Raw genomic sequence first — 13,609 nt, 5'->3', positions numbered from 1 at the left:
ATATGCAGATGCTAATTCACAATTGGAGGGGGGCCACTAGGGAAGAATAGAGTTACTTTAGGTAGAGAGGGATGAAGGGAGGGGAGGGGATATGGGGATAGGAAGGATAGTAGACTGAATCAGACATTATTACCCTATGTACATATATAGAACTATATGATAGGTGGGATTCTACACCATGTATAACCAAAGAATGAGAAATTATACTCCATTATATACAATGAGTCAAAGTACATTCTACTGTCATGTATAACTAATTAAAACAAATTTTAATTAATTAAAGTATTTAAAAAAGAATCCTGACCAGAAAAAGACAACTTACTGAATGGTTTCATTTATTTAAAAGCCTAGAAAAGCAAACATAGTGATAGAAAGCAGGTTAGTGCCAGGCGCAGTGATTAATGCCCATAATCCCAGGCAGCTTGGGAGGCTGAGGCAGGAGCATCAGGAGTTCAAAGCCAGCCTCAGCAACAGCAAGGCAACTCAGTGAGACCCTGTCTCTAAATAAAATACAAAAGAGGGCTGATGAGGCTGGGTTTGTGGCTCAGCGGTAGAGCGCTCGCCTTGCACGCGCAGGTCCCTGGGTTTGATCCTCAGCACCACATAAAAATAAATAAGTGAAATAAAGGTATCCAACTACAACTAAAAAAGAAGTATGGCTAGGAATGTGGCTATGTGGCCGAGTGCCCCTGAGTTCAATCCCCATTACCTCCCCCAACAAAAAAAGAAAGCAGGTTAGTGGGCTGAAGAAGAATGAACCAGAACATGGAGCAGCAGAGAAGAGATTACAGAGGGGTCTGAGGAAACTTTTGGGATTATTGGATATGTTCACTTTCTTAATTGTGGTGATGGTGTCACAGAATTAAACATATCCCATTTCAGGTTTTTCTTTTTAAATGTGTATAGTTTATTATATGTCACTTTTACCTTAGTAAGCAGTCAAAGTTTTAAAACTCTTAAACAGCAAGGATAACATGGATTTTTACACAATATTACTGGTTAGATTATTAGAAAACATCTGTTATGCTTCTATCTAAATTTTGTTTAATCTTATACTACAACAAACTACATATTAATTTTTATTTCCTTTGTATTTTACCAAAATTTACCTTGGAATTTCTGTTCATTCTTTTTTCTAAAATGTAATGTATGTGTAAACATATTTGCTGCTAAAAAGGATCTAGAAATAATTGTCATATTGTTCTTTTAAGTTTATCATGTGTGCTTGTTTCTATTTCACAAGGTATAAATAAAAATGGTTTAACTTGGGTAAACATATGTACCTTTTTATTTTTTAACAGATGAAGAGGATAGATCAGATTCTGACAGTGATGATTGTATTATTCCAAGTCCTGTCTCCAATAATATCAAACAGGTTAGTAGCTTGATGCCAACTAGAAATGTTTTGAAATAAGGCTGCCTTTGTTCATAGTATATCCTTCTTCATAATGAAGATCTTTTATTGTTGTTGTTATTATTGTTGTTGTTGTTCAGGTACTGGGGATTGAACCCAGGGGTACTTAATCATCAAGCCACAATCACCAACCTTTTTTTATTTTTCTATTTGAGACAGGGCCTTGCTGAGACTGGCTTTGAAATTGGTAATCCTCCTGCCTCAGCCTTCCAAGTTGCTGGGATTACAGGTGTATGCCAGTTCACCTGGCATAAATGAAAATCTTACAGAAAAATATTTCTGGAAAATTATTAATATATCATCATAATCTTAATAAGTTATCATATAGTACAAATCAATTTTATTTATGATTTCATTATATGATGGACTACAACATGAAAGCATTTTTTTTTTACCAAGACACCTAATACCAATAAGCTTAGACAGTTACTTGCTAAAACCAGCTAACCTCCCTGACTCCTTTTCAGGAATATTATATAAAGATATATTCACTCAGCTCTGAACTTCTGAGAATTCAAAATGTCAGATTGCATTTGAAATTATAACAGGTTGCTTATATGAATTCATAGACTATGCATATCTAAAGATGTCCCCTGATAAACTGTTAAAATTATTTCATTTCTGACAAAAAAATTAAACCATCTCAGAATGTAATTAATTTGGGGCAGGAATTGTTTGTTTTATGGCACATTGCAGAAAAGGAATGTGTAAATTGAAACTTTCTCTCAAAAGAGAATAGTATTTTAAATATATGTAGGAAGTGTATTGTCTACCGGAGTAATTTTTACTGTAGGAGGGAAGTTTTTATAAAGTAAATGTGAGGGCTTTTTACTTCACTAGCATTTTCTGTTCATTTACATTAATTTTCCTAAAATGATTAATTTCACTCCTTTTTTTAGAATTTCTACTTTATTGGTAAGAATTATAATATTTCTTTTAACATTTCTTTCATACAGTCTTAACTTAATATCTCTGCAAATCAAAACCATTGATAAGAACATGTTGTCACAGATGCCTCCATGAAAGAAATGTACATTGTTTGTGTACTTGAGAAGTACAGAGCATTTCATCTGTCCAAAATTTGACTATTGTTATTATCATTATTATGATAATATCATCTAACTAAGAGAAACTTGACATATGCAACCTTCATCATTTAAAACTGATAAATCAAGGAAGGAATTTTACATATGGTTGCCTGAAGACTTTTATCTATAGCACTCAGTCCAATTAAGTTTAATGTTTTTGCTTAATCACATCATAAATTTTTAAATAATTTTATGAAACCAATGAATGAAAATTCTCTACGCTCTCATTAGAACAATTTGATAATAGTGTCAGTAGGAAAATGAGTCCCTTGTACAGGATTTAGCCATAAACAGAACCCATACGAGATTATATATTGGCAGATAGGTAGGTAGGTAAGTAGACAGGTAGATATTGAAGGAGATTTATTGAAAGAATTGGCTCCTTTGATCATGGAGACTAAGAAGTGCCAGATCTGTATTCAGTAAGCAGGTGACTCAGGAGAATTAATATAGTTCCAGGTTGAGTCCAAAGGTCTGAGAAACAGGAGAACCTTTGGTATAAATTCTGGTCTGAAAGCCATCAGGAACCAAAAAGAACCAGTGTTTCAGTCCAAGTCTGAAGACAGGAAAAGACCCTTGTCCCACTCAAGCAGTCATTGCAGGAGGAGTTCCCTCTTAGTCTTTTTATTCTATTCAGGTCCAACTGATTGGAGGACACCTACCCAGATTAGGGAGGATAGTATGCTTTACTCAGTCTACCAATTCAAACCTTAATCTCATCTAGAAAACCCTCCCTAACACCTAGAATACTGTTGGACCCCATGGCCCAATCAGGTTGTCAAATAAAATTAACCACTACACCATTTTACTAGAACCCTCCATTCACCATAGGCCTGCATGTTTGACTCAATCATTGCCTTCTCCTGTATCATTAGTTCTGTGAGTTTGTGCAACTTCATCAGGTTTTTTATGATTTAACCTCCATGATTTACCCTTTTGAACATAAAAAGATGAGAAATTAGGTACTATGTCAGTCCTGAGGTCTATGGAGACTCATACCCAAGGACATGTTATCTTGTCAATTTACAAATGGCAGTCAGACCTTTTGTTATAATTGAGTGATTCCCATGAACTTACTGCCTGCAGTTTGTGATTGCTCCTTCCCACAATAAGTAAACAGTGTTCCGTTCCTGCTTTCAGGGAGCGTCTATACTTATTGGGAAGAAGTGCTCATGAAAAGCCAAGTGGTAATTCAACAGTTTTACAGTTAAAAAACAGTGTCAGGAGACAGTATCAATGATTTATGTCATAGTCATATACTTGAGCTAAAGAATGCACAGTTAACTTCCAGCCCATCCTTCTTATTTGCCAAATGAGTAAACAGAAATCTTGATAGAAAAAGTGACTTGCTCACAATCATTCCACTAATAAAGAATGTTTGTAGGGGGAGATCTCAGAGTGGTTTTTTTAATAGATGTCATGAAGGATATGCCCATGAGCTGGCCCACTGGCCTCCTTCCCTTTCTTGGGGGCTGCATGTCTTCTTTTAATTGTTTTATATTGCATTTCTCTGCCTCACTTACTTGTTACCCAAAGATAGTCACAAGATAAAGGTGCACGCCCAGGAAGGAGACCTAATTAGCCCCACCTGGCTTCTGCATTGGCCCCCTTTTCTGATGTGTACTGTTCATCCAGTCACACAGTAAGAAAGAGTACCCCGCTATAACTGTGACATCTGAACGTGGGGAGAAAATCAGGTGCACTTCTAATACAGGGAAGGATGCACAGTGTGTTTCGCACGTCAAGAACGTGCTAATAGAGCAGCCCTCTTGTGGAAAGGGACAAGGAAAGGAGGCCTCCATTACAACGCAGCAGGCCAAACATTTTGGATTTTACTTTACAGTAAATACTAGGGCACAGTATTTAATTTTCTAAACACTTTATTCATCATGTAAAATTAACTTTAAATATATGGGAAATTTTTATCTAAATTATACCATCTTAGATTAGTGATGCTTAGCTGAAGGCAGTTTTTCCCCCAAGGGACATTTGGCAGTATCTGGAGACATTCTTGTTTTTCACACTGGGAGAAACTGCTACTGGCATCCCAAGGGCAGAAGTCAAGGTTGCTGCTAAGCATGCATCAATGTTCAGGACCCACAACAAAGAATCATCTGTCCCAAAGTATCAGTGGTACATAGACTGAGAATTCCTGCCCTAGACCTACAATAGAACCATGTATGTGTTGGCAGTGTTGCTAGCCCCTCAGTGAAGTTGTACATTGCTCTTACTAAGGAAGAACAAAGAACTATGATTCAATAAAGACTTTTTAGCAAACGAAAAACTTCCTCTAAAATACTCAAAATCCTGGGTTAGGACTGCTCTTTCTGATTCCAAGATGGTGCCTTATTGCAAGAGAACTCTCTTCAATTTCTGCCCTTTTATGAGGGTGCTAATCCCACTTAGGCTCATGGAGCTCTCGTGACTTAATCACCTCCTGAAGGCAATTAGTATTTTTCCTTTGTAGTAAACTAATGTTTTTTTTTTTTCTTGTTAATTCAGGAAAAGTAATTTGTGTTACTTTGCTATAGCCTAATACAGTCTTTACTTCCTGTCCAAAATCGGACTTCCTCTAATGGTTTTAGATGCTATCTCAAAATTGTGAACATCATTTAAAGCAAGCAATTCTTCATGCCTCAGTAACCATTAATCATGTCGTCTGTACTTTTAAAAATTCTGTTTTCAATTGAACGTACAGACCAGTCTTACATTAGCAGGTGAAATTTAATGCTGTTAAATTACCAAACAGAATAAAAAGGTATAATCTGTAAGTATGGAAACAAAACTAAAGAAATCATTATAAAAGTGCATGCTATGGCTTAACTGATAATGTCTCCTTCAAAGTTCATGTTGAAATTTTATCCCCAGTGCCACAGTATTAAGACCTGCGGGAAGTCATTCAGTCATGAGGGCTCCATGACCACAAATGGGATTAGCACCCTTGTGAAAGGGCATGAAATTAAAGAGAGAGTCTCTTGCAATAAGGCACCATTTTGCAAACAGAAAGAGCAGTCCTCACCAGACACCATACCAACCATGGTGTTGGTCTTGAACTCCTTAACCTTCATGACTGTGGGAAATAAATTTTATTATTTATAAATTACCCAGTCTGTATATTTTGTGAAAATGGACTCAGATAGCCAAATACAGCATTTTTATAGATAACAACAATTTTTCTGTGTGCTACTTCAGTAAACCATTTAATACAAAAAAAAGAACCTTCCATTAAATATTGAAAAAGTGGTAAAAAGAACAACTGTATATCCTTTACCCATATTCACATTTTATTAACATTTTGCTACATTTTTATCATTTCTATTCTCTCATATATGAGTATATACTTGTATTTTTTTGTGTGTGTATGTATGTGTGTGGTTCTGGGGATTGAACCCAGGGACTTATGCATACAAGGCAAGCACTCTACCAACTAAGCTATATCCTCAGCCCTTATATTTTTATTTTTAAACACATTCTTATGTACATAATTGTTACGAACCATTTGATAATTGCAAAAATCATGCTCCTTTATCTCTAAATACTACAGACAATAATAAAGATTGTTATATAATTCTGCAGATACAGGGTGGGAAGAGCTCTATTTCTCCTGCTAAACCCTCAGAACAATATGCTAACAACATTTCTATGACTAGCTGTTTGTGGAGTCTTCCTCCATACACCAAGGAGATCACCATCTGAGTGACTTTAATTCTGACACCATCTACTTAGAGGAGGAAACTTCAGATCCTACAGGCTAAGACTCAGCCCCACAAGACTGCCCCCCACTTCTGATACCAGTCTCACCTCCACCTTGTTTGGCCTATGCTTCTGACCAAATGGCCATAAATCAGGATTCCCACAACTCTCTTCTTATTTTCAATTAATTTGCTAGAATGGCTCACAGAACTCAAGGAAACCCTAATCTCTTTACTGGCTTATTCTAAAGCATATTACAAAGGACATAGATGAAGAGAGACATAGTGCAATGTATGTGAGAAGGAACCAGAGCTTCCATGCCCTCTGGCTGTGCACCCTCCAGGAACCTCCCCCTAACTCAGAGCTCTCCAGTCCCATTCTTTTTGGGTTTCATGGAGGCTTCATGGTGTAGGTATTATGATCATATCATTGGCCACTGATGACCAACTCAGCCTTCAGCCCCTCTCCCCTGTCTTCAAGTTAGGAGGTAGGGCTAAGAGTCTCCTGGTGACCAGTTCCCAGGCACCAGTCATCTTATTAGTATGCAAAAGACACTCTAATCACTCCAGAGGTTCCAAGGACTTTTTTAAAATATTTTTTTTAGTTGTCAATGGACCTTTATTTTATTTATTTATATTCAGTGCTAAGTATCAAACCCAGTGCTCACACATGCTAGACAAGCACTCAACCACTGAGCTACAACCCCAGCCCTCCAAGGATTTTAAGTATCACATGTCAGGATGCAGGACAAAGACGAAATATTTACTTCACAATAAAACACTAATCTATAGTTCTCATTAACATTTGCCAGTTGTCCCTATAGTATCATTTATAGCATTTTATTAATCTGGCCCAAGATCCAATCTAAAGTACATATTGCACTTTCTTTTTATGTCTCTTTGGCCTGCATTAATCTGTAATGGTTCCTCAGCATTTGTTTTGGTCTTTTATAACCCTAACTTTTTTTTAAGACTACAGTCCATTTATATTGTAGAATATCCTTCAATTTGATTTTGTCTAGTATTTCCTCAAGATCAGATTCTGGTTATACATTTTGTTGGGAATTCTGAAAAAACAGTGCTGTGTCCTTTATAGTGCATCAGATCAGGGGTAACCAGGTGTCATTTTGTTCAGTTATTGATGTCATTAACTTTAGTTGAAGTATTGTACTGCACATCCTTTTTTAAGCTTAAAAATACTTGTGGTTCATTAGTGTTTTTGTTGTTTCTTCTTTAGGAACTATGTCAGACAGAAAGCTCAGGACAGTGATGCAAAGCCGTCATGAGAAGAAAGGCATGTTAGAAACCTTTCTATTAGTGTAACAAAATACCTGAAATAAGCAGCTTATAGAGAGAAAGGGTTTTTGGCTCACAGTTTTAGAGGTTTCAGTCCCTCGTGAGTTGGCCACATTGCTTTGGGACGTGTGACAAGGCAACATGTCATGGCAGCAGTGCAAGGCAAAGGAAGTCTGTTCAACTTATTGCCAGAGATGAAAGAAGAGGGGCCAGGATCCCAGTATTCTCCTCAAAGCAGTTCATCATTTATTAGCAGCTACTATGTATTAGGCAGACATAAACGAAGCAGCCCCTTCCCTAAAGGAACTCACAGTTTGTGGAGGACAAAGTTATAGTCAACCTTCCAGATCCATAGATTCTGCTCATCTATGGATTCAACCAACCTCAAATCAAAGTATTGGGGGGGAGATGTATCTATACTGAAGATTTACAAGTTTTTTCTCATCAGTATTCCTTAAATACACTAATAATATTTACATAGCATTTACATTGTGTTAAGTATTATAAGAAATCTAGAGGTTATTTAAAGAATTTGGGAAGACATGTTGTAGGTTTTGTGCTAACAGATATACCAAATGCTGCACCATTTTTTATTAGGGACTTGAGCATCTGAGGAGGGGGTGATCCTAAAACCAATATCCCAAGGATACAGAGGGGCAACTGCATAAAGCCTGGTGATCAGTGCTGGAATGGAGTGGAGGGGTGCCTAAGTCAGCCTCAGGGGCCTTGATCAAGAGTGACTTTCTAGAGTTAGTAAAGTTTGAGCCAAGTGTTGAAGATGATTAGGAGTTAAGCAGAACTGAGAAAGGATCTATACAGGCCAAAGAAATACAAAGAATGAGAGAACCTGGAGCATGGCTTCTGCTGCTATTCGAGTGGCTTTAGGATGAGCTGAGCCTATTATGGCATATATGAGGAGCGCCCGGAAGAATAGGCTGAAAAGGCGGGCACAGTCCAGGGCATTGGGGCCTCTGAATTGGCTTTTGGTTATTGTTATTTGAGATGGGGTCTCACTGTGTTGCCAAGGCTGGCCTCAAACTCCTGAACTCAAGCGGCCTCCTACCTCAGCTTCCCAAGTAGCTGGAACTATACAGGTGTGCACCACTGTGCCTGTCTTCCTCTGAGTAATTTTAAGGAATAGGGAAAAAAGAGCACTCATTCATTAAAAACATATTTAATGAGCATATGCTGTGTTGCAAGCCTTGTTCTAAGGACTGGGAATACAGCAGTGAATAAGAGAAATAGGCTTTTGTTCTTATGGAATTTGTGCTCTCAAAATGCATTTTAAAAGATACTGTTAATTAATGTAAATAGACTTGAGAATAAACTAGTTTAAAAGTAATAAAGTAACCCTGATCTATAGTTACAGTCTTTTTGAAATTTTCTCTATTCTATGATGTTCCAGAATTAAAACTAGAAGTAGTGTCCTAGATAAATATCATTTATGCCAATTACACTATGAATTTGAGTTATCTCATACACTGTGTAAGCAATTCAAGATCATTCAGTTTTCTTTTCTTCATGTTACACAATTTGACAGCTCATAGTTATTATCTTACAAATTTTGATCCTTAAAAGGAATCTAACAGATTTCCCAGGACTTCCACACATTGCTTGGTTCTTTCTCTTTTCCTCATGTCTGTGATCTATAATTAATCATAGATTACTTCATTTTGTTTCATTTCATTTACAACATTTATGAGCTTCACTTTGTCAGTATGAAATGCTTGTCCCCTCCTTTCCTTTCCAAAGTGGTATAATTAGTGTTAGCATCTTTTTTAACAGGCTACATAAAGTTTAGTGGCTGGATTAAATCAAGTCATTAACATAATGTGCTACCCAATTTGCCCCTATCTCTCTTCGTTTCCCGGACATCAAAGTGCCACAGAGCGCAAGTGTAATTGGGCCTTGCTAGCCTGTCAGATTCCGTCAGCCTGATGACTGCTGCTTTTACTAAAAAGCTTCTAGGCATGATAATTAATGGGGGTGGGAGGGCAGAAGTCTGAGAAATGTAAAACTTTGGACATTTCTCTATGAATATTTTATTAATTTGAATAATCAGAAGTTAACAGTATCAATTTGATGTATAATACATTGATTAAAAGCCTTGTTTCAGGTCTTCAAAATAGACATCAAAACTGGGAATTTGCATTTGCCATGGCATTAAAAAAATTAACAAGCCTTCTTTTGCATTATTTCCAATTTCATAATTTAAATAATGCACTCATGTTTCACAACAAAATGTATTGCCATCAACTCACAGATTTCTTAAAATGTGCCCACAGGTGAGAATGGGAAATCACAGGCTGAAAAAGCAATGGACTCTTCTGTGCAGCACATATTTACATCCCTCTCTTTCTCTGTTACTGCTAATAAGCAGTTTTGTAAAAGCTGCCATATTCAATTGCACTAAATTACAGTTGCACCCAGAAACCAGATTCTCTGAACAATAAGGTGGCTTTCCCAGGTGATTGCAGTAATGATGTTCAGCAAATATATTGTAAAACTTTGAAAGTCAAAATGCAAGAAGCAATTCATGTATGAAAAATAATTAAATCTCTTTGGAATAAAAAAAATGATATCCTATCAATGGATAATAAATCTCTCCCAGTGTTTTATATGCGGAAACTCAAGCTAGATAGAATGTATGTTTTAAAATATATTTTATGTAGAAACAGAAATGTTGAATGAGTCTACTGATAGTAATTTTTTAATTATTTTTTTATTTTGTAACTTTTTTTTACAAAAAATGCTTCTTCGTTCTGTAGAAGCATTCTCTTCTTTTAACATACACACAATATTCCATTTAAAGAGTATTCCACATTTATTTAAATAAGCCCCTTTTGATGGACTCTTAGGTTTCTACCAATTTTTGCTAATGCAGACACTTCTGGTTAAAATGAACATTTTGATGCATAACAACGTGTGAAAATTCCCATTTCCTTCTGACATACTCTTTGCTCTTTGTGCCTCACTGGTGATTTCATTTTAAAAAAAAACAGATCTATTTACAGATTACATGCATTTCATATGCACATACAGATGTAACAATTATAAGCAAAAAAAAATGTCTAAAAAGATATATACCATTGTTAACAGTGAGTATCTATAAGGCAGGAGTCAGCAAACAATGCTCATGTGCCAAATCCAGCATGTTTTTGTAAATAAATTTGTACTGGAACTCAGCCACCCTCATTCATTTAAAATTGTTTATGGCTGCTTTTACTCTATAAGGATAAAGTTGAGTATCTGCCACAGAGACTCTGTAACCTACAATGCCAGAAATATTTGCTGTCTTTCCCTTTACAGGAAAAAAAAAATTGCCAACTGCCAAATTAGGAGATGGGATGTGTTAAATAAAATTTTGTAGGAGGCGGCAGATTGGACTGGGCACTTGCAGTAGGCTCAACAGACCAAACCAATATAGAGTTTAATCATAGTAACTGAGCTCTGGTTAGTTTCACAAGGCCTTGTAGCCAATTAACTAATTAAACTATAAACAATTAACTGGTCAAACTAATCAACTGACTAGCTGACTAGACTATAGACAGGTTGTTTTCTATGTGTCATCATTGGTTTTCTATAAGTACTACTGATCACATTGCTGACTAGAGTTCTTAGGACCTGTTCTGGTTCTGAGAGCTGCACATTTCATGCATAAGTTTTACTTCACTCATTTAAACTCTCCTAGATTTCACATCTAAAAAATTTTTCTTTTAACAGATGAAAGAAAGCATTCATATTTTACTTTTTATAATTGATATTACTGGCTTATTTTTAATGATGAGTATAGTTTGCCTCTAAAAAGGAAATAATTTGTTAGCTATCCTGCAGAATGATGTTACCTAAAGGAGAATTTAATTTGAACACCATAGAAGTTTTTCTGTAAATACCTTTAAAGTAGGGTGAATCCTTTTTTTAGTTTAGGGCAATATTTCTCAAAGTGTGATTCCCTAAACCAGCATTCTTGATATCACCTGAGAATTTGGGAGAGATGCAAATTCTTGGGCCCTACCCCAAACCTGATAAATCTGAAGTTCGGAGGGTAGGGCCTAGAAGTCTGTGTTGAATCAGATGATCCTGGGGTATGCTAAAGTGTGAGAACCACAGTGTTAGGGAAGAGGATTACTTCTCACCCTTGGCAGCACATTGGAATCATCTCAGGAGCATCTTTAAATGCCAGGGCCCAGGCTTCACTCAAATCAGTTAAACAAGAATTTTATTTATAGCTCCCCTCATGACTAATGTGCAGCCCAAATTGAGAGTCACAGTACTACATCTGTTCTTGACAGTGGCAAAAGTAGAATAGCCTATAATAGCCTATCAAAATCACCTGAAATTGAAGGTGACTTTTTTTTAATTCTCTTTCCTTCACCTTACTGCCATAGTAAAGCACAAAAACTGATGGAATCATGTCATATGCTTAAGGTGTATTAGGACAGGAAAAATATTCCAAACCACTCACAGGGCAGAGCCACAATGGCTATACTTAGGCTCCCTCCCCAAAGATTCCAGCAGGCTCTGTTTATAGTATGTAGCCAAGGTCATGAACACCCTGATTCAGCATATGTACTTGTGATCATGCACCCCCTTTTGTAACCTGTTGGCAATGTGCCTTCTTTGTCTGGCATGCATATAAAAAAAAAGGCCTATGGAAATAGCTCAGGGGAACAAAATGGAACTGGCTGGGACAAAATGGAGCTGGAGCTGGAGCTGGAGGCTGCTGCCACCTCTGAATAAAGAATGTCTACTATCCCAGCTGCACCTCACATCTTCCCTCACCTGCCAGGATTCCAAATCTGTTTCCCAGGGTCTGAGAGTCCACCCAACCCCCCTATTTTAGAACATGTGATAACAAGCTTCTATAATTTGCTGATCTTTACAGACTCAGTATTTACACAGTATATAAGGGACACTATTCTAAAAGTAAACACAATTCTATTCTATTCTAAAAGTAAGACAATATTCTAAAAGTAAACACTCAATTCCAGTACCACTTGATCCCCATCACTGAAGTTTTTAACATTTATATTATATGCTCAATGTAGTGCATTTTAACAGAACATATTAGAAAAGATAGACTACCCACTGATGAAAACTGGGTTTGCTTTCTTTTGTTAAAAAATATTACACTCATAGAATGAGTTTCTAGGGACATCACCTGTGTATTATAATTTCTCTCAAAGAGCTATTGTTGCCGGGCATGGTGGTGCAAGCCAGTAGCTTGGGAGGCTGAGGCATGAGGATCGAGCATCAGCAACTTAGCCAGGCCCTAAGCAACTCAGTGAGACCCTGTCTCTAAATAAAATACAAAAATGGTTGGGAATATGGCTCCCTGGTTAAGCACCCCTGAGTTCAATCCCTGGTACTAAAAACAAAAAATTCTCAAAGGGCTATTATCACTTTACAAAAACAAAAACTTTTCAAACAAAATTTATGTGAAGCATGGATATGATTCTTAATAAGTGGATGCTTTGAAGCCTAGTATGAAGTCAGGGGACTTAAAAGAGACTCAGATAACTCGGCCCAGGCTCAGCTGGAAAAAGGGAAGTTGTAAGAATCATGATTGATCACTAAGCATTACTGCCCTACTTATGTACACCTCTGCCAATATACTGGTGAGTTTGATTGTCAGGATTGACTGTTTTGAACTGGTATAGAGCTCACCTCAATTTAAATTTAAACTCTTCAAGGGCATAAACATAGATAATCACCTTCTATTTCCATTTTGTCTCTGTTATAAAATATAACAACAAAGTCCTGGGCTGGGGTTGTGGCTCACAGTAGAGCACTCGCCTAGCATGTGCAGGGCCCTGGGTTCGATCCTCAGCACCACATAAAAATAAATAAAATAAAGGTATTGTGTCCAACTACAACTAAATATTAAATATTTTTTTAAAAAGTACCAAGTTCTACATACTATGGCTCCTGGACGTCGAGTCTATTTGTATTTATTTACACAAACACATATATATAACATTTTTATGGTGGTTTAAATATACCCATATAGATTGGTACCACTATTTGGAGACTAATTTGGTGCCTCTTTAAAGTTGACTTTATCATAATCATTAAAGAAGTATTTCTACACAAGAGAATCATGTATGTATAAACATAAA

The 13,609-nt window shown here is 36.7% G+C and overlaps 1 protein-coding gene across 1 annotated transcript in view; it reads left to right on the top strand.

Annotated features, from left to right (window-relative positions):
• Positions 1 to 13,609, top strand: part of Rpgrip1l (RPGRIP1 like) — an 80,833-nt gene that overhangs the window by 45,177 nt on the left and 22,047 nt on the right. Inside the window, exon 16 of the mRNA XM_077792821.1 lies at positions 1,302 to 1,375. Within this exon, the coding sequence (XP_077648947.1) occupies positions 1,302 to 1,375 (74 nt within the window). The remainder of the gene's footprint in view (positions 1 to 1,301; positions 1,376 to 13,609) is intronic.

Source organism: Urocitellus parryii, chromosome 15 (genome assembly GCF_045843805.1).
Source record: "Urocitellus parryii isolate mUroPar1 chromosome 15, mUroPar1.hap1, whole genome shotgun sequence".
NCBI classification, from domain to species: domain Eukaryota; kingdom Metazoa; phylum Chordata; class Mammalia; order Rodentia; family Sciuridae; genus Urocitellus; species Urocitellus parryii.
This window is presented reverse-complemented; position numbering and strand designations above follow the sequence as displayed.